Source organism: Macaca nemestrina, chromosome 6 (genome assembly GCF_043159975.1).
Source record: "Macaca nemestrina isolate mMacNem1 chromosome 6, mMacNem.hap1, whole genome shotgun sequence".
NCBI classification, from domain to species: Eukaryota; Metazoa; Chordata; class Mammalia; order Primates; family Cercopithecidae; genus Macaca; species Macaca nemestrina.
The window spans coordinates 121,273,128-121,294,116 of record NC_092130.1 but is presented as its reverse complement, the minus strand read 5'-3'; the positions used below and the strand labels follow the sequence as shown (position 1 = coordinate 121,294,116).

The following is a 20,989-nucleotide window of genomic DNA, read 5'->3' as shown; positions in this document are numbered from 1 at the left end:
CCTGAAAGAAATGCTCAATAAATCTTTGGTTTCTCTGGATTGGCATAAGGGAGTCTGTGTCCCTGTAGAAGAGGCTTCCAGGGGTTCCCCAATATATATTCTCCTCTCCTTTGTAGTAAGAGAACTGGGTACATAGACTTATGTGTTTTCCAGCCTCACTTGTCGTTAAGTGTGACCACATGTCTATGTTCTGAAATATGAGGACAAAAAGAGGTTAAATTCTAGAATGTTTCCTTAAAGAATGGGGGCATATTTTTTGCTCTTCTTCCTTTCTACTGTCTAAAATGTGGAAGTGATGGCTTTAGCTCAAATAACCATTTTGGACAATGATGTTTAAGCTACAGTTGCAGATGGTGAAGCGACAAGATAGGAGGCTGGGTCCTGGAAGGTTAGGAATCCCCACATTAGCCCTAGACTATTTACCTGCAAGTATGTTTCCCTGAGACAGAAATAACTTTCCAACTTGTTTGAGCTGTTGTTCTCTGGAGAGTAGAACTTAATTCTAACATATCACAGGCCTGGCGCGCTGGTTCACGCCTGTAATCCCAGCACTTTGGGAGGCCAAGGCAGGCGGATCACACAGTCAGGAGATGGAAATCATCCTGGCTAACACGGTGAAACCCCGTCTCTACTAAAAATACAAAAAACTAGCCGGGCAAGGTGGCTTGTAGTCCCAGCTACTCGGGAGGCTGAGGCAGGAGAATGGCGTGAACCCGGGAGGCAGAGCTTGCAGTGAGCCAAGATCGCACCACTGCACTACAGTCTGGGCAACAGAGCGAGACTCCATCTCAAAAAAAAAAAAAAAAATCACCAATAATTTTTATTGCTTTGTAATATTCAAGTTATCAGTTAGCTCAAAAGGTGTCATTAAATCATCAAAATTTTAATTTACTTCAAATTATAAAATATTTTCCACAAGCACATGTCTGAGCATACATGCAGGTAGAGTGGGGACACTTGCAAAATTAAAAAGGATCAAAAGTCCCACTGTGAGATACATCAAGTATCCTTGATCCACGCTTGCACAGAAACCTACTTAGGTCCTTTTCACAACACCTAAAAGATTGTGTTGCCTAACATACTGTATTGCAAGTGTTCATTTATGAGTTTACCAACACCATTCCCACTCCCTGCCATCTAGACTAGGAAGTTTCTGGTTCACCATCAAATCCTCAATGCCTAGCATTGTGCCAGGCAGTCAAAAAACTGGGTGAACATGTGAAAGACTGGCCTTCACAATAAGGACCCTTCTCATGATTTGAAATCCTCTCAAAGTACAGGTTGAAGATCCCTAATCCAAAATCCACAATGCTCTGAAATCTGAAATGCTCCAAAATCCAAAATTTTGTGAGCATCAACATGATGCTCAAAGAAAGCGTTGAAGGTTTTCAGATTTCCAATTTTTGAATTGGGGATGCTCAAACAGTTAAAGTATCTGCAAAAATCCAAAAGCCAAAATACTTCTGATCCCACGCACTTCAGATAAAAAACACTCAATTGGTACTAGTTAGATATGGTACCAAATGAGTTCTGAAATTACTCACATCCCATCAGTAATCTGACAATAAATAAACAATCATTTTAACAAAGTCTCCAAATTTCTGAATTATTAATGACGCTTAATACTATATAATGACACTTAATCAAAGTCCCAATTCTTAACTATTTTACTAAAAATAAGCCTGCATATGTTTATACTGTTCTGTCCATAAAAAAAAGAAAAAATAATAAGCCAGGAGAACAACCAGTACCAGAATTATATTTAGATTACCCTGGTAACCTAGATTACCTAAAAAAAGCTAATATCTAAAAAATCCCTAATCTAGATTACCAGAGTAATCTAAATATAATTCATCCAATGGTTGTGGTAGTAAAAAGATCACCCTGTATGTCATTATTATTCAGAATCATAAGGAAATAAACCACTCTACATAAGAATATTCTTTCTAAAATGTAATATACTCAGCCTTTTTGTCTTTTATTTCTTTACCTATAGAATGAAGATAATTATAGTCACTTCATAGGTTCTTTTTTTCCAAGACCACATGATTTTTAATGTGCTTCTCAAATAATACTCTCTCAATGAAAGGTAAAATAATAGTGTTTATTAAATAATTTGCTGCCTTCTTAAGTAGAATAAATTAAACATAATTCAATTTTTTGTTATGACTCATTAGAGTGGGTCATCTTAAAATAACTAATTATATAATTCCATGTTAAATCCAATTCCTTATATAATAGGCATGTGTAGACAAGATATGTAGCAACCACCTAAGGTTTAAAAAACATGAGCACATCTTGAAATTGACAAAAAGTCATATTAAATGTTCTCCTCTTTCAAGATTTCAGGATGTTGCAGAAAGAATGCCGTAACTTCTGGGGGTTCTGTCATCCATTGAGTTTGAGGACCAACTAGAACAATAATTTTGAATCTGTATTTCTTTTAAGACTAATCTTAATATCTAAGTCATAAAGGACTTGACAGAAGTATAAAGGAATAGCCTCACCTATAGCCTGAGCCACATACAAAGACAGAAATCGGGCTGAATGGCCTAGTCAAACACTGCACATAGTCTAGGTAAATACCCCAATTCCGGATGTCCTTACCTATCCCAATTAGCAAGATGGCCCAGCAATGCCTCCTGAGGGACCTATGTGCCCCTCCTCTTCTCCTGCATTACTTTTAACCTGTATACACACACACACACACACACACACACACACACACACAAAATTAAGTTATAATTTACATGTTAAATCCAGATGGTTTGAAGGGCTAAATGGTAAACTAATAATGGTAACAGCAATAATAACAAGTATTTAGGGAATATATAGGGAAGTATTTTTACAATCCTGTACAGGTAAAGGCCTTCTATACCCTTCTTCTTCAACAGTGCCTTGATTGGTCCTAGGGGACCAATTGCTCCCACTCAGTCCACGTGGTTTGGGCCGGGATGAGCAACCTCAAACTCCGAAGATGAGCATGGGTGTGGGCCTGGCCAATTATGGTCTCATACACCCTCCTGGTCACAGGGTCTGTTCATGAATAGGACACATAACCTAAGCCAAGGCAATCAGAGGAAATGAGGGTCTAAAATAAGGCTTCTGTTGAAACTACTGGGAACAAATATATTTTCTTGGAAGTGTTGCCGAGAGGCCAGAATGCAAACGCAGAGCTCTCGGCAGCCATCTTGCCACCAGGAAGGGAAGCCTTGTCTGAAGATGGAGACAGCATAGAATGAGGCGGACCTGAAAAGGGAGTAAGGTAAGCAAGTCAGCTAAATGATGTCACTCGTGTCAGAACTGCCTAAAGCTGCACTTACCCCTTTTTTTCCTAGGTCAGTTTGCAGTTTGGGGCTGCAACCAAAAATTATAATGAACACACCTCCTTAGAGCATTCCAAATGAAATTAAAATTGCAAAATTCACAAAGGAAAAAAAAACTCTTTGCTCATACCTTTTCAATATAGAGAATATAAATCAAGCTCTGAATACCAATCCCTAGATGTACACAATCTTACTAACCTAAAAATGTGACTGCCTGTCACAGTATGAAAAACATCCTCCTGTAAACATCGCTACAACAATGTTTGAATCATTTAATTATTTGAAGATTACATCTCCAAGTATCAACAATAATAGAATATTATTACCTGCTTAGGAATAGGCAGATTCAAAAAGATTTTAAAAGCAGGTGGCAGGCCATTAAAAACAATATGACAAATCATTTCTATAAAACTATTATTAGTGTCATGAAACTGTCCTGGTAATATCTTTTGGGAAAATATGCACCAAAGAATTCCTGAAAATATGCTGCTAAACCTTGATTACAGCCTTTTGTAAATAGATGTAATCTAGGAAAACTCAAAAGCCTGTTATTTGTATAAATATAACATATTCAAGCTGACAAGCTGAAATTATCCACCCTTTGTATTCTCCTCATCTGCACAGACTGTGTTATAAACAAATCCTTGCTAGTCTAGGCACCAGTTGAAATCCCCCCCTCCAAAATGGAGGCTATGGAAAAAAGGCTTTTAATAAGTTGTAGCACAGATAGAAACACATGTAGGTGGTGACTGATAGCAAAGTATTAAGTTTTCTTATAACACTAAAAATTCAAATGCTTACAGTCCAGACAAAACAAAGTAGGAACCAAGGAAGTGGTTATTGATGACCATGTAATGAACCTGAAGGAACGAGTCCAAACCAAAGGGGGCAGCAGTCACTCATGAATACATCCTCCCAATTCTGATTTTTGAAAAGAAGCTAGAAAACAAATTTTGTGTGAAATATCTTGATATCCAAAACATGTGGCCCATTGGCCTCTAAAGTATTTTGCTTGACACACAATTTCTTAAAACTTGTCACAGACATTTAAGATCTAGAGATTTCACACGAAGTTTTGTAAGTGACTGTTGCCGCCTTGTCCAAGATGTAAGGATGAGAGATTCGGACCTAATCTCTAAAGAAGCTCAAAGTTAGGACTGAGCAAGTATGGGCTGGAATTTGAGCAAAGATCAAAGAGCAAGTATCCCAGCAGTTATGCACAAATCTCTAATTCTTAGATCTTAGACAAGTCATCTTCCCTCTCTGGGCCTGTTTCCATAAAATGACAAAACCAGATTAAGTAATAATATGAACATTTCCTTCAGCAATACAATTTTATCATTCTATAAGAAGTCCCTAAAACAGCATCCCTATAAGCAAAAATTCTAGATTTCATCCATATCTAATAATGTACAAAATAGTTTACAAAGGAGAAACACCCACTACCTGTTCATACTAGTAAACGAGTGTATAAAATAACTGACAGACTAATGTGCTTCACAGACCTGTGTATTAAGTAGCTTCATGAATTTTATGAAGTTTTTCATGTCAAATACCATTAGAGAAAGCACACTCAAACTCAAAATCTCACAATCACACAGAAAGGGTCTTTATCTGTAGGAAATATGGAACGGAACTACTGAACAAAATAAATGTATTTTAATACCACTCCCTAAAACACGGGAAGGAATTCTCTCCTATATACACCCAAAAGTTTTTCTGAAAAAGGGGAAAAAAAGGTGAAATCACAAAATCAAACACAATAAAGGTCAAGCTAAAGAATCATCTAGACAGGCAGCAATATCGTAACTTCCTGTTTTAAATATAAAGTAATGGGCTTTCAAATCAGAAATGCAATTTGATAGAAAGGCCATTCTACCAGGCTCTGGAAATTGAGTCCAAGGCGGACACTATCTGCCTCTCTCCAGCACTGTCCCTCCCCATCATTATTACCATTAATGATTTCCCTAATTCTGCACATCAAGTAAACAAAGAAAAAGGTAACCATAAAAAAAAAGAAGGTTAATCATCAGCATTTATTAAAAATTATAGCACTGCTGTTTTTTTCAGCATTTTTAAATTTGAAAATTTTGATATTAAAAGTATAATTTTAATGTTATTAATATCAATATTAATTTTCAATGTGTGCTATTTCTAAAATGAAGAAAATACTCTAATAATGATCCCAAGTAAATTTTCTTTATGGAACCAGAATCAACTCAGCAGGAGAGGAATATTCTTCTGTCTGGGTATAATTATGTTTGGGACTGCCTGCATTAACTTCAATCTTCCCTCCCACTATCTTTATAAATTTAATTTTATGATAGTGTTCTATTCCTTTATCTTACTTCTCTAAGATAAGCTCTAAAAGAAATCTTTAAGAATGTTTTATAATATTCACAAGAAATTAGTAATTCTGGATTTGTAACTAATAACCACTGAATCTTAGCAGGAATTATGCAAAAGAAAATCTATGGAATAGTATGTGTCAAACAAATAGTCACACCTTGCTTGCCTTATTCAACTGGGCAGAAATCAGACTAAGTGAAAAATTTTAAAAACTCCTTTCAGGTTAAATGAGCAGACACTTTTTGAATTAACAGAATTCTAATTTTTAAAATCTCTTAAAAGAGACAATCTGATGTATTAACAAAAGAACAAAACAGAAGCCTGGTGATCTGGAATCAGGTACCAACTGGTGCTACTGCTAACTGGCTATGATGTAACTTCAGGCAAGTTCAAAAATGCTCCCTGGGTCCTGAGCACTCTTGCTCTGTGAAATGAGGATGTGGACTTTTTTTTTTTTTTTTTTTTTGAGATGGAGTTTTGCTCTGTTGTCCAGGCTAGCATGCACTGGAGCAATCTCAGCTTACTGCAACCTCCGCCTCCTGAGTTCAAGTGATTCTCCTGCCTCAGCCTCCCAAGTAGCTGGGATTACAGACATTCGCCACCATGTCCAGCTAATTTTTGTATTTATAGTAGAGCCGAGGTTTCACCACATTGGCCAGGCTGGTCTCAAACTCCTGACCTCAAGTGATCCACCCACCTCGGCCTTCCAGAGTGCTGAGATTACGGGCACGAGCCACTGCGCCTGGCCTAGGGTGTGGACTTCTAAAGTCCATCATAATTCTATGATAAGCCCCTTTCTGATAATATTGAATCCATTTGATGTGATAATTAAAATAGGTCAAAGAGTTATCAACACTGCACCCCTTTGTCAGCTCTTCATTGTATATCCACTCAGGGGAAGTGTCATTGATAGATTTCCAAGACTTAATCCTTTAAATCATAACAATGTCCCAGAAACATTAGGTGTGTCCTAGAAAGTCTATAAATATCTTCACTCACTTTTTTTTTTTTTAAACAAAACTGCCTTCCCTTCTTCCTCTTTTTCTTTTTCTCTGTCAAATTAAAATATTTCCCTCAAGGTGAACTTCACAAATAAGGGTCTACAATCTCTTCTATGCTCCCTTATTCTGGGTTTTCTTTTCATTAACATGAAGCTATTCTCATCTACACGATCCCTCCGACGAACTTGCCCACTCCCTACATTTCAGAAGACACTCCCAAAGCTCTTGCTCTATAGCCCCAACCTATCCCCCAAGCTTTAGACTCTCATAGAAACTATGTGTTGTACAAAGCCACATGGACATCCCATGGATGCCTCAAACTCAACATGTCAAAAACTAACCTCCCCCAAACATGTTCCTCCTCCCAAATTCTCTATCCCACTTCACAGCACCTCATGCCCACCACCATCCCCGGCACCCAGCCAGAGTCAGGAATCTACCTCACCACTCCTTCTTCTCTCTGACTCAACATACATGATACACAGACAAGGCTTTTATCTCTTACATATGTTTTGAAACTGCCCCCTTCTCTCTCTCTATCCCTGCGACCATCACCAAGTTCAGGTAACTTTTCTTTTATTCACATGTTTCCATCAAGCTTAGGTACTTACCACCTCCTGCTTGGGAGGCAAAACCTCTTTTTATATACAAAGCGTATATACACACAGTACATAAAACATATATACAGTATCTCTGTGGTATTAAAATATCATAAGGGAGAGGACGATTAAGAAAAAAATGTCTAAAAAGGCCAGGATGGTCAGGGAAGTATAATGATGAAAAGGTTGAGAAATACTACAGTTATTAGATTTATAGCTCCTTATCAGCAAAGACTGTATAAATGCACCTGATAAAAGCTCTAAGATAAATAATTCAAATTAAAATAATTTGCATTTTTGTTTTCTCCAAAAATTTCTTTTGTATCTTGGATATTAAGTGTAATTTTCCCCCTGCCAAAGGGATGATGCCACTGGATAGTCATGAAGGTGAAGAATTTCCTATTAAAAGTAACCTAGAAATAAGGAGTTAAAGTTGTTTTTTTTTTTTTTGAAGGAAATTGTTTTTTAAAACACATTATAAAATATGTGTGAGAAAGTAGGTAGGACTGAATTAAGATTGAATAGTTATTTATATCTGTTTCCTGTTTAGCCTTTTGACAATGTTCAGCTCCATATTTTATAGTCGGCTTTGGATAAGGCTTCCCAGAATAACCTTGATGTGGGGTCGGCTGGTAGGGAGGACCCCAGAACTACATCCTGCAATTCACACCCTATGAACGCATACTCTGCTAAACTCAACAACTTCAAAACAAAAACCAAAATGTCACTGTCCCATTTCCTCTGCAAACCCTGTTTTCAAACTCCAAAACACAAAGAATGGGAGGAAAGAAAGAGAGAAAAAAAAAAAAAAACTGAACATGTTTAGAAACAAAGGCACATTGTGAGGTACCATTAAGAGTCCTCTCCTATTTTTTTAAATTCGGCCAAAAATTCCCCTTCAAAATCTGAAAAATGAAACAGGTGAGTCTATGAGAGAAACAAATATCACATTAGCTGCATATTTTTGATGTGTATAGAACATCCTTACTCAATATAACATATTAATTTATGGACAAATGCTTGTCAGGTTGGGCAGTTATAAAAATGAAAACCTCAAGTCACAGAAAAAAAAAATGAAATAATAAAAACCCAACAACAGCAGAGCAACTTCCATGAATGGGGAGACTTGGTGAATGTGAAGGAGAAAAAGATGATGGAGCTTTTTACAGCACGGAAGACAAAAATTCCTAGCTTTGGAAGGTCTCTGAAACATGAGGGCACATTTGATTAAAAAAAAAAAAAAAAAAAGATAAAAACAATAAAGGGAAGCAAGCTGATGGTAAAGACCAGATTCTTAATACACCATCAAAAATGGAGGGCTTCTAGTAACCTGCTATGAACTAAATTGTATCTCCCCCCAAATGTATATGTTGAAGCTCCAACCCCCAGAGTGATGGTTTCTGAAGATGGAGCATTTGGGAAATAATTGGGTTTTGAGAGGTCATGAGGGTTGTCTCACTCAGAATCAAAGTCAAACCAACAAAACTGTCTTTTACCATGACCAACAAGACCATCTCTCTTCACCATCCTATCCCACCCACCACCAACCTTACCCATCTCCATCTTCTCTTTCTCAGGCTCACTCTCCTGCAACCATTCTTGGCCTCCTCACTGTTCACTGACTAACCAAGGTTGCTCTGATTCAGGATCTTTACAATACTGTCTCCTCTGCCTAGAAAGGACTTCCCTCCACTGTCTGCATGGCTTACTCCTATAGCTTCTTCTCTTACAGGGAAATAAATTTCTCTGACTCCCATCCCATATACTCTTTTTTCTCACTGCCTTATTAATCACCAGAGCCCTTACCATCATCTGACATCCTTTCATTTACTTATTTGCTAATAGTAGGTCTTCTCTACTAGAACGTAAGTTCCATGAAGGCAAGCATTTTGTCTAGCTCATCAGAGCAATGTCTTAGACATACTAGGTGTTCTTTAAATATTTGCTGAATGAGTTTGTCTTGCTCATCTCTGAATTGCTAGTGCCTGGTGCTAGCTGTATATATGTTGAACGAATGAGTATTCAAAGGAAGCAAGTCATGGGAATAGATGAATTCACTCCTCAAGTCAGAAGAAGAGAAAAAGGCCACACTGGGAGACTGGTAATACTTAAAAAATGAGACTGACGGCTAGGTGTGGTAGCTCACGTCTGTAATCCCAGCACTTTGGGAAGCCGAGGAGGGAGAACTTGAGCCCAGGAGTTCGAGATCAACATGGGCAATGCCATGAGATCCTGTCTCTAAAAAAATAATAATAATAATAAATTTTAAAAAAGAATCAGTGACGGAAAAGAAGCCAGTGGAGGAGACAGAAGAAGAGCAACAGAAAAGCAACCCAAAAATCAGAAGAAAAATTAGGATAGCGTATTGTGGAAGCCAAAGGAAAAACATCAGTAGTGTCATAACTTGGTAGACAGGATGGGGGCTGAGAAGAAGTGGATGCATATAAAATTAGTTGAGCTGAGGTAGTACAATCCAACTATGACCCAGTTGCAGTTGGCTAAAAAAAAGAAGTGGAGGTAGAACTGGTGATGTACTTCTCTTTTAGAAAGTCCATCAGTAAAGAGAAGGAAGAGTCAAATGTGCAATGGCAGGGAAATAGAGCAGAGAAGGTATTTTTCAGAACAGAAGACACTTGAGTCAATGAAGAAGGAAAAGACAGAAGAAGATATAAGAGGAAGTGAACGTAACAGAAAAAAGTTCAGAAGGGAATGGGAAGAGCAGAGGTAACCAATTAACCTTGGGAATAAGGAAGGAGAGAGAGAGGTAACAATATACAGAAAAACTGGAAGGAGAGGAAAAGTGCAAGAATTCCTGTCTCTAGTTTCTGGGTGAAGGAGTTCATGAGGTCATTTCTGAGAGTAAGAAAGGAGAAGTGTGGCTGTGGTTAAGATGAAAAAAAAAATCTTTAACAGCTGTAGGAGAAAAGAAGGAAATCAATTCCTAGTTGTCTAAGGAATACACAGAATTCCTAAGGCACGACAGAGGAGCCAGGAGAGCTTGTAAGTCATTAATCAGTATCAAAGCCAGCCAACAGGGCTTTAGTGGTTTCTGTCACACAGCAATTGGCAGCCTGCCAGGAGAAAAACTGAGTTAGAGTGGCTGTGCCTGGGATTGCATTTCAAGAGTCCTGTGGAGAATATATTCAATGACTGGTCACAGGGTGTGTCAGGCCATTTTTGCATTGCTATCAAGAAATACCTGAGTTTGGGTAATTTATAAGCAAAGAGTTTTCTTCCTGTACGGTTCTGCAGGCTGTACAGGAAGCACGGCACTGGTATCTGTTTCTGGTGAGGTCTTAGGAAGTTTACAATCATGGCAGAAGGTTAGTAGGGAGCAGGCCCGTCACATGGTGGGAGTGGGAGCAAGAGGTGGGGGTCGAGGGAGGCACCACACACCTTTAAACAACCAGATCTCCTGAGAACTCACTATCATGAGGACGGCACCAAGAGGATAGCACCAAATCAACCATGAGAAATCCACCCCTACGATCCAATCACCCCTACCAGGCCCCACCTTCGGCACCAGGAACCACACTTCAACATGAGATTGGGGGGACAAACACCCAAACCATATCACAGGGCTTCTGGCTGAGCAGGGAAATAAAAGCAGCAGGTGTGGGTGAGGCTGACAGAATTGGAGAACAGGGAAGAGATCAGATTTTCAAAATCAGCATGATGATGAGAAGCAAGTTGAGTTAAAGTTGGAGAAGCAAATACCTGATTTTGCAGTCTCTGAAGTGGGAAGAACAAGGTTCAGTAAGTTCTGAGGAGGAGAAATGAAGGTCGCTAAGAGATGAAGGTCTATGATTTTGGTGGTCTTGATGAGAGACATGACAGTGGAAAGAGGGAGAAATACAGGGACATGGGTAGTAGGGATGGGATCAAAAAGAACACCAAGAGCTGATAACAAAGGGCTGTTGAAGACGAGCAGAGTCCACAGGTCCTGGGGGCAGCCTGGAGGGAGAACCATGTTGGCTGTGAAATGAACTGGAAATCCCACATCTTCTGATCCCAGAACAACCCAGCTCTGGAGAGATCTAGACTTACAAGTAGGCACAACGAAGGTCACTAGGGTCACCATTTTAGTCTATCTGAAACACAATTCACTCTCTGAAAGAAGTTATAAAAAGAAAGGTCCACCTCCTAACAGTGACAGGTTAACCTTATTTAACTAAATATAGTTTTACTATATTTAGTAATCTACCTTCAAATGCTTTCAATCAAATTTTATATTAAATTAAATCAGCCTATCTTCCTAATTATTAAGCATGGCTTGGAAAAGCTGAAGAAAACACAACACTGCTAATTTGCACAGAGGCTTAGAAAGTGATTCACTTGAAAGCCCCTCCCCTAATTTAGGTAAGAAGGAAGAAGAGAAGGAAACAATGATGTAAAGCTTTAATTACTGGCTAACACTTTTTATGATAAAACACACACTGCAAAATTCTAAGGAGGCCAAACAACTCTTAAGCATGCTCTGAACTTTAATGCAAAGAAAGAGATACGTCTGTAGGCTTTTGACAAACATCTAGGTATTTTCATTTAATTTTCCTACTCTTGTTTGTTGAGTATGTTTTTCCACAAACAATTAAATTAAGGAAAGCTAGGCTTTTAAAAAAGTAATTGAATATTAGCATTAGTCAACAGCAACAGTTTGTAATATGGTATTTCCACTGCAGCACCCAGAGATGGCAGAAAACGGAAGCTGCTGATAAACTGTACTGGCATCTTATCTGTACCCTTACTAGATTTCTAAAGTTTATTTAAATGGTTATTCTGTATCTGTGTCTCACAAAGGGATGTCATCAGAACTGCCACCTAAGGAGCTATTCCTAAAGACCTCAAACCTACTGATTCAGAATCTCCAAGAATAAGGCTCCAACAAGTAGATTTTATCTTCCTCAGTATCTACCACACTGTCCTGTTTAAGAACACCTGTAGTTTAATAAGGTAAGCATGAAATGTCCCCAATTAAGAGCACCATCAGCTTTACAGCCGTGGTTCTCAAGCCTTATCTGCACAATAGAATCACCCTGGAGGACATTAAAAAATCCCAATGCTAGGCCACACCACAAACCAATTAGCACATCAGAATCCCTGGGGTGAGACCTAGATATTGGCCTTTTGCTGCCCATAGGATTCCCATAGTCAATCAAAGTTGACAACCAGTGAAGCAGAGGACCACCTCAAGCAACTGTTTAATGAATAAATGAAAAAGACTAATTTATAATTCTCTCAATTTTTCCCTTTTGAACACAAGAAATGATACTCCACACTATCAGCAACACGCAGATAGGATCAAAGGGCTACAGACCTTACAGTAACCGGAGAGACTGTCTATGAGTCATCAGGCAGACATCAGAAACCAAACTAAGCAGGTGGCAATGTGTTAGGAAACTCCTGAATGCATTTAACATTTAGTAAAAGGATCTCGACATCACTCCAGGTAAAAGGAATGTGGATCTAAGGTAAATTTTCTTTAAGGAAGAGACTGCCTCATTAAGTCACCTTGTGCAATCCAGTTCATTTCTTCAAACCTTTCTGTTGCAAAACAGCATCAAGAAAGTTCTGAAGTCCAGGTTTTAGTACTTATTTTGTTCTTTTTAAAAGGAAAACACTTGCTGCTTAGAAGTTCATCTATGCTTTTGCTCCCTGGACGTTCTGAAGTTTCAGCGAACAAGTCTTTAATAAAGATACCATGCATTTAACAAAGGACAAGATTTCTCTCACCACTTTAACCACCAGCAGGGTTCATGTCACAGGATGAGGGTCCATCAGGATTGGTCAAAATGATGTCTAAAAGGAAGAAGCTGAGGCAAAATTAACATATAGAGTTTATTTGGGCCAAGGCTGAAGACTGCAGCCAGGGACACTTCCAAGTTGCCTTGGGGGTGGCTCCAGAGAAAACAAGAGAGAACAAGTTTGTTTTGTTTTGTTTTTTTGGAGACAAGGTCTCACCCTGTCACCCAGGCCGCAGTGCAGTGGCCCAATCTCGGCTCACTGCAACCTCCGCCTCCTGGGCTCAAGCAATCCTTTCACCTCAGCCTTCTGAGTAGCTGGGACCACAAAGGCGCGCACCACCATGCCTGGCTAATTTTTTTTATTTTTTGTAGAGACAGGGTTTTGCCGTGTTGCCCAGGCTGGTTGCAAACTCCTGCGCTTAGGCGATCCACCCGCCTCAGCCTCCCAAAGTGCTGGGATTACGGGCATAAGCCACTATGCCTGACTGAGAGGTCAAGTATTTTTTAAAAAGCAAGAAGCAGGAGAGGGGACAATTACAATCATTGTTCACCAGGAATTCTCATTGTCTTACAAAAATAACATTGATTATTGGCTAAACATTGTTGAACTATAGGGTATATGGCATTTTATGGCTTCTTGGCAGCAGTCAGCATAGCGGTCAAATAGCAAGTGGCTTCAAGAGGAGTGGCGTGACTGCTATTTCATTCCAATGCCTCTCTTGGGCCTGAAAATTTAAAGGGGCTCATGTTCTTCAAATAATGGATTATGAAGCTGGGTCATACCACTTCCACAGGGCACCAAGAGTAGCCCAAGTAATCAACATGTAACCCCATGTAATCAACACCAGCCCAGGGAGCTGGGAGTAGAGGTTAGGAAGACTGAAGAACTGATAAAAACAAAGTACCACCAAATGAAAATCTACACTCACTGAATTCAAACACAAGTGGGTTCCCTACCAAGCCTCAAGAGAAAACTGGAAATAGGTTAATTTTAAAGTTACAGTTACTTATGTAATTGACTTAAGGGATCAGATTTTTTTTTGAGACAGGGTCTCACTCTGTCACCCAGGCTGGAGTGCAATGGCATGATCACAGATCCCTGCAGCATCGACCTCGGAGCTCAGGTGATCCTCCCACCTCAGCCTCCCAAGTAGTTGGGACTACAGGTGCACACCACCAGGCCCAGCTAATTTTCCTATTTTTAAAAGAGATTGGATTTGCCATCTTGCCCAGGCTGGTCTCAAACTCCTGCGCTCAAGCAACCCTCCCGCCCTGGCCTCCCAAAGTGCTGGGATAACAGGCATTAGCCACCATGCCCAGCCCAGATGATACATTATAAGTACTTACATAAGGTTAAGAAACCAGTGAGATTATTTTCCTAAACTAAAAGAACTTCCACCAATTTTGGCAATCTTTGAAGATCACTAACAAGTTTCTTAAGACATGGGAGCACTTTAAGATAGGAGCTGGGGGGTGATGAAATAGAGCCAGAAAAACTGGACTCTATTCTGCACAAATTTTCTTTCAAAATTAAGAAAATCTTTTGCACATTAAAAGAAGGATCTTCAAACTGTTTCCGTGGATCACTGATTCTCTGTGACTTGAACAGTCATTCCACTACCCAAAATCAGATAATGAAGATCCTTTGTCAGCTAACACAGGAGAATAGTTAAGAAGATTGTTGTCAATTTCATGATGCACTCACATTTTGTAACCTTGGGTACTTGCTATATAGCTTGTCTACACAACCCTTTATTATATAAGGAGTCTGACTTATGACAAAATTATACATTAGCTATTTGAAGCTTATTTTTTTAACATTTTGAGGTATCACAGGAAGAATGCTAAAACTTCTAGGGGCTCTGTCACCACTAAATGAATTTGAGGACCAGCCAGAGCAATAGTCTGTGGTCTGTATTTTCTTTTATGACTAATCTTAATACATAAGTCATAAAGAATTTGACAGGAGTAAAGGCATAGTTTCTTTTAGTACAAGAGTTCTAAATCACAAAGACCCTCATGATGCTTTTATGAAAAGGGTCCTTTCAATTCCCTAGCACCTTGTCTAGTGTCTGGCATGTAGTAGGCCCTTCGTAAAGTGGTTTGACCTGAAGATGGAGACATAAGCACTGTTAAGTGTGTGCTTACACGAGTTATGTGGCTGGCACAGCCTTGCTTTCCTCATCCAGAAAAGATCAACAGGGGAGAGGGGCAGGGGATAAATGTTATCACAAAATTGTTTACATAAAGTTTAATAGGAACTTAGGATTTGCAAATCATATTAGTGAAGGTTGATTTTTGCATTAGAGCAACTGTGCTCTCCTTTCTGCTTTGGACACTAGCAACTCTAAATTGGTTTCCAGTCTTTCACAGCTCCGTGCTGCGCTTTTAAATCCTCACTCCAGTCCCGTTGTGATCTGAATGTTTTTCTATCATGCCTGTTTAGAGACAAGATCTGGAAACATGGGACAGAGTACAGCTAACCACCTTGGCCAATTATAGGCATGACCTTGTAACCTTGTTTTTTCATTACTCCAATCCTTCAATTCCAGGAACTTATGTTCCCAGGAAAAGCTAGTTACTGAAATGAACACACATATAATTAGTTTAGAGAATGTTCCAAACTCTACTCCACGTCATTTTTTTTTTTAATCTTGCAATTACTCTTTGTTTTAAAGGCTGGAAAGGGAAGTTTAAAAGGAAAGTGCCAGAAACAAAGGAGAATGTTTAAAACATACAAATCACCCTATAAACATAAAAAATTTTAATTCACTGGTACTAAAAGATGCAAATTAACAATTACTTACTATTAACTCAATAAATCCACAAGATACTTTATCTTAGGTAGTGAAGATTTTGTTTCGTCTCACTTTAAATTATAACATCTAGAGTTGAGATAAGGAGGTGAAGAAAAGGATAGTCTCTCTCATACTAAGCTGGTGGAAGTATAAACAACAGATTGAGCATACCTAATTGGAAAATCCAAAATCTGAAATGCTCCAAAATCCAAAACTTTTTGAGCGCTAACATGATACCACACGTGGAAAATTCCACAGTTGAACTCATGTGATGGGCTGTAGTCTAAAACAGTCAAAACTTTGTTTCATGAATGAAATATTTTAAAATATTGTATAAAATTACTTCCAAACCCTCAAAACTACACAAATACATGGAAATTAATATCCTCCTGAATGATTTTGGGGTTAACAAATCAAGATGGAAATTTAAAAATTCTTCAAGATAAATAATAGTGACACAAGTTTTCAAAACCTCTGGGATACAGCAAGAGGAAAGTGCTAAGAGGAAAGTTTATAGCACTAAATGCCAACATCAAGAAGTCTGAAAGTTCACAAATTGACAACCTAACATCACACTTCAAGGAACTAGAGAAAAAACAAAAAACCAAACCCAAAGCTAGCAGAAGGAAAAAAAAAAAATAACAAAGATCAGAGCAGACCTAAATGAAACTGAAACACAAAAGATTAATAAAACAAAAAGTTGGTTCTCTTAAAAGATAAAACTGATAGACCAGTAGCTACACAAACCAAGAAAAAGAAGAGAGAAGTTTCAAATTAGTTCAATTCGAAATGAAAACAGAGACATTACCACTGACACCACAGAAATACAAGAGATCGTTTGAGACTGCTATGAACACCCCATGCATACACACTAGAAAATTTAGAAGTAATGGATAGATTCCTGGAAACATATGACCCTCCTAGCTTGAATCAGGAAGAAATGGAAACCCTGAACAGAACAATACGCACAGTAAGATCAAATCAGTTATTAAAAAAAAAAAGCCAACAAAATAATCACAGGACCAGGCAGATTCACAGCTGAATTCTACCAGACATTCAAGAAAAATTGGTGCCAACCCTACTGAAACTATTCCAAAAGACTGAGAAAGATGGAATCCTCTCTAACTCAGTCTGTGAAGCCAGTATTACCCTAACAGCAAAAGCAGGAAAGGATGTTAAAAAAAAAAAAGAAAACTACAGATCAATTTCCCTGATGAATATAGATACAAAAAACCTCAACAAAATACTAGCAAACAAAATCCAACAGCACATCAAACAGACAATTCACCATGATCAAGGCAGGGTTCATCCCAGGGATGCAGGAATGGTTCAACATATTCAAGTCAATAAATTTAATTCATCACATAAACATAGTTTTTAAAAAAACATATGATCATCTCAACAGACACAGAAAAAGCATTCAATAAAATCCGGCATCCCTTTATGATAAAAACCCTCAACAAACTAGGCATAGATGGAACATACCTCAAAATAATAAAATCCATCCATATATGACAAACCCACAGCCAACATCATACTGAATGGGGAAAAGTTGAAAGAATTCCTCCTAAGAACTGGAACAAGACAAGGAAGCTCACTTTCACCACTTCTGCTAAATATAGTACTGGGAGTCCTAGCCAGGGCAATCAAGCAAATGAAAGAAATAAAGGGAACCCAAGTTAGAAAAGAGGATGTCAGACTATCTCTGCCAATGATAAGTGAATTCAGTAAAGTCTCAATTTACCAAATCAGTTTACACAAATCAGTAGCACTGCTATACACAAAAAGCGACCAAGCTGAAAGTCAAATCGAGACCTCAACCCGTTTTACAGTAACTACAAAAAATAAAATACCTAGAAATACACTTAACCAAGGAGATGAAAGATCTCTGCAAGGAGATATATATATCTCTCTCCCCCAAAATCCAAGCTCAGCAGACGGATCAAAGCCAACAGTTCACCAAAGAGGAACACACCCCTAAGGAAGCCAACGTTTGACTTCTGACCTGAGCTGCAAAGATAAACTGGGCCAAATTTCTCTCTATTAGGAATTCCTATTTGGAAGCCAAGTCGTGCTTGTAGGCTCTGGATCTGAGGCACTATGAATCAGGGTCAGGACCAGTGATCATGTGGAATGTGGAGCCAATTTCAACATAAATAAGCAGATACGTTGTTTGATGTATTTTTATTTTAATCATATATTACTTTCAAAATTAAAAGCAAATGCAAAAACGTTTGGTAAGAAATAACCCAAGTATCTGATTACATGTCAGAGAAGAGGATACTAGTTTCCTGTCGGTGAATACCACCTGCGTCTATTCCAAGCCCACACAAAGAAAGTGCTGGAGGCAAAACAGGGATAGGTACTTGTTTTCAGACCACAATTATTGGTTTCTGCTTTCCTGTTGGTTTTTTTCAAAGCTGCATATAAACACAGGAGTATTGACTTATTACTGCCATAACAAAAACACCTTGTATTTGCAAAACATACTTAAGTGGAGGTATGGGAACTGTTTTGTAGACACTGGCTAAGTCAGACACACAGTCAGAACCACACGGGCTGCTGTGCTCAAAGCACTTTAGAAATCAACCCATCCTGGCCAGGAGCAGTGGCTCACGACTGTAATCCCAACACTGAGGGAGGCAGAGAGGCAGGAGGATCGCTTGAGTCTGGGAGTTTGAGACCAGCCTGGGCAACATAGTTAAGACGTTGTTTCTACAAAAAAAAAAAAAAAAAAAAATTATGAGTGAGGCATGGTGGTGTGTGCCTGAAGCCCAAGCTACTCCGGAAGCCTGAGGTAGCGGGATCGCTTCAGCCTGGGAGGCCAAGCTGTGATTATGCCACTGCACTCCAGCCTAGGCAATGGAGTGAGACCCTGTCTCAAAAAGAAATCAACCCATCCTCCCGTTACAGATGGATACTCATGGAGGGACGTCGAGTTTTTACATTATTCATGTGCTATGTCTGTCTAACCCCATTTTTTTAAGGGATTTGAGGCAGCTTATAATCATAGAGAAAATCAAGGTGCTGGGAAAAGAGCAATTACTAATCCTTAAAGAACTACACTACAGTCCACCTTCTCTTGGGAGGAAGTCCTAGATCACAAGCTGATCCTAATTCAAATATAATTCCCATACTGTCCCTAGAATAGCTCCAGAATATACAAATTCCCCAGGGCACTTAATTCTTGCTGGGGCAAAAAGTCCCCAGTGCAGCTCAACGCCCTCTGGAATAACGGAAAGCCACCTAGAACAGAAGTGGAATGGAAGGAGAGGGGCATGAAATGAAAAACTTAAGACTCTCCTTAAGATTCAGTGATCAAGCCAAAGCTGCCAAGAAACACGAAGATTACAGGCCCAAAGCACCCACCCTGAGCCCCTCCAGGCTAAGCTGAGGTGGGGAGACAAGGGCAGTGTCATGGAAAGGGAAGAACATGACACCAGAGGTGGTTGCCTCAGGCTCTGTAAGGAAAACACATGTTTTGAAACACGAACAGCCATGTAGACCAATTCAAAGAAAGGGGCAAGACTGTATTCAGTCTAGACAGCTATTTCAACCCTCGTTGTCCAGTGGAGACACTCTCAATCCAGCCAAACTATCCTCTTGGCTCTCAATTTAGGACAGAGAGGCCTACAAGTGATTGGATGATTAGAGAGCCTAACACGGTGCACCTATGATCATTCATCTTGGACCCAGCATTCATCAGGCCTCTAAACAAAGAACAGAATAGCCTGGGGTGAACCATGGGCAGTCACTCATTTGAATAGGCAGGACTCACTCACCCCACACACACATACATACTCACATATGCACACACACATAAACTTAACCTTGGGGTTGGCTGCTGTCAAACAGTTCTGTCATCCATTCCTGATGATTCATGCCAGAGGAATAGATATATAAGGAAACTGGAAAACTACAAATCATCCCTAAATCATTTCTTTCCAGGAATGAGGATGTGATTTTGCAGCAACTCAATATTTCTATTAGCTTATTTATCTCACACATCTTCTCCTTCCCAATACTGAAACTAGTTGAAATTCCCTGAAGTGATGGCAAGTGAAAGAAACAGGTTAGAGATGAGTGGAAAAAAGAAACAGTCCAGGATTTTAACAGATTTTCATGGTTGGGAGGTCATCAAAATTCAGACATCCAAAAATCAACCATATCTATAGACCCCTACACTGCAGGGGAGGTAAATGACTACAACAAGTCTTCTGTATCTCAGAGAACATACAGGCATAACGAATGGCCAAGTAATGTGCTATCTGACAAATAGGACAATCAGTAGTATATAACATTATCACACGGTCTTACAACATCATAGCAAAATGGTAACACTGCTTTACAATGAGCAAAAATCCTTTTCATTCCTGGTCAGCAACTTGACTGTTATACAGATACCCAATATTTAAAAAATCATGGAAAAGGATGTCTACCCAAAACACTTAGAATTTCCACCCCTTTTACTGTTACAACTGATTTGGTTAATACAAACAGGAATGCAGGAAATGCTAGAATTCATTCGTCAACCTGAAATAATTTCCCCAAATAAACCCTGAATGTGTCAGATTTCAAGAGTGATGCAAACCACTGTCCAAGCCCATAGTCTCAGAGGAAAGCACATTTATTAAAGCACGTTAATGTTCCCCTGGCCATGCTACCGTGAGGTAATCAGCATGCGCATCTCTAACAGTGCCACTCTGGAATGGACATCCTGTGCTCTGCACTCTTCTTTCTTTCTTTGTCCTACTCCTACTCAGAGCCACTCTGAGCTTCAATGCAAACCAGATTCTCTGTCCTAGCAGAAAAGGAAGAACCAGGGTAGATAGGATGAAAGTATGATTCCTTCAACCATTATCGTAACAATTACACAGGTACTAAGTCACCACTCTATTTGACATTACAGATTCATTAAAATGAATTCCATAATTCCAAATTGTTTTCTTTTGACATGTCTATGCTGTTCAGAGTCTGGTGTGTCACTTTTGGTACCTCAGGAACTAATTTAAGAGTTGACCAAGTCCTAGAAGCTCCATTCATATTAACCCAACTCAAAGATCACTATGCTCCACGTAGACATAAATGCCAAGAGACCATAGGGCTCTAGTTAGGCTGACTTACCACTTAACAAAGAAATAAAAGTCCTACTGGTTTCAACCCTGATTTGAAAAA

The 20,989-nt window shown here is 39.0% G+C and overlaps 1 protein-coding gene and 1 long non-coding RNA gene across 13 annotated transcripts in view; one reads left to right on the top strand and one right to left on the bottom strand.

Moving 5' to 3' along the window:
* Positions 1 to 20,989, bottom strand: part of LOC105499370 (ARF like GTPase 15) — a 437,434-nt gene that overhangs the window by 366,810 nt on the left and 49,635 nt on the right. The window contains exon 1 of one of the 11 annotated variants that reach the window (XM_071098937.1): positions 2 to 5,396. The exons of 8 other annotated variants lie outside the window; for them this stretch is intronic. In XM_071098937.1, coding sequence (XP_070955038.1) covers positions 2 to 181 — 180 coding nt within the window. In that variant the 5' untranslated portion in view covers positions 182 to 5,396. Of the gene's footprint in view, position 1; positions 5,397 to 20,989 lie in introns of those variants that run through there. 2 more of the 11 variants (XM_071098933.1, XM_011771915.3) reach the window with 2 other exon arrangements.
* Positions 3,151 to 12,984, top strand: LOC112423180 (uncharacterized). 2 transcript variants are annotated; one of them, XR_011625031.1, is made up of 4 exons: positions 3,151 to 3,265; positions 12,073 to 12,225; positions 12,536 to 12,743; positions 12,886 to 12,984. It is a non-coding gene; the product is annotated as an uncharacterized lncRNA (long non-coding RNA). The 2 variants fall into 2 exon arrangements; XR_003013650.2 differs by having other exon boundaries at positions 12,536 to 12,721; positions 12,886 to 12,968.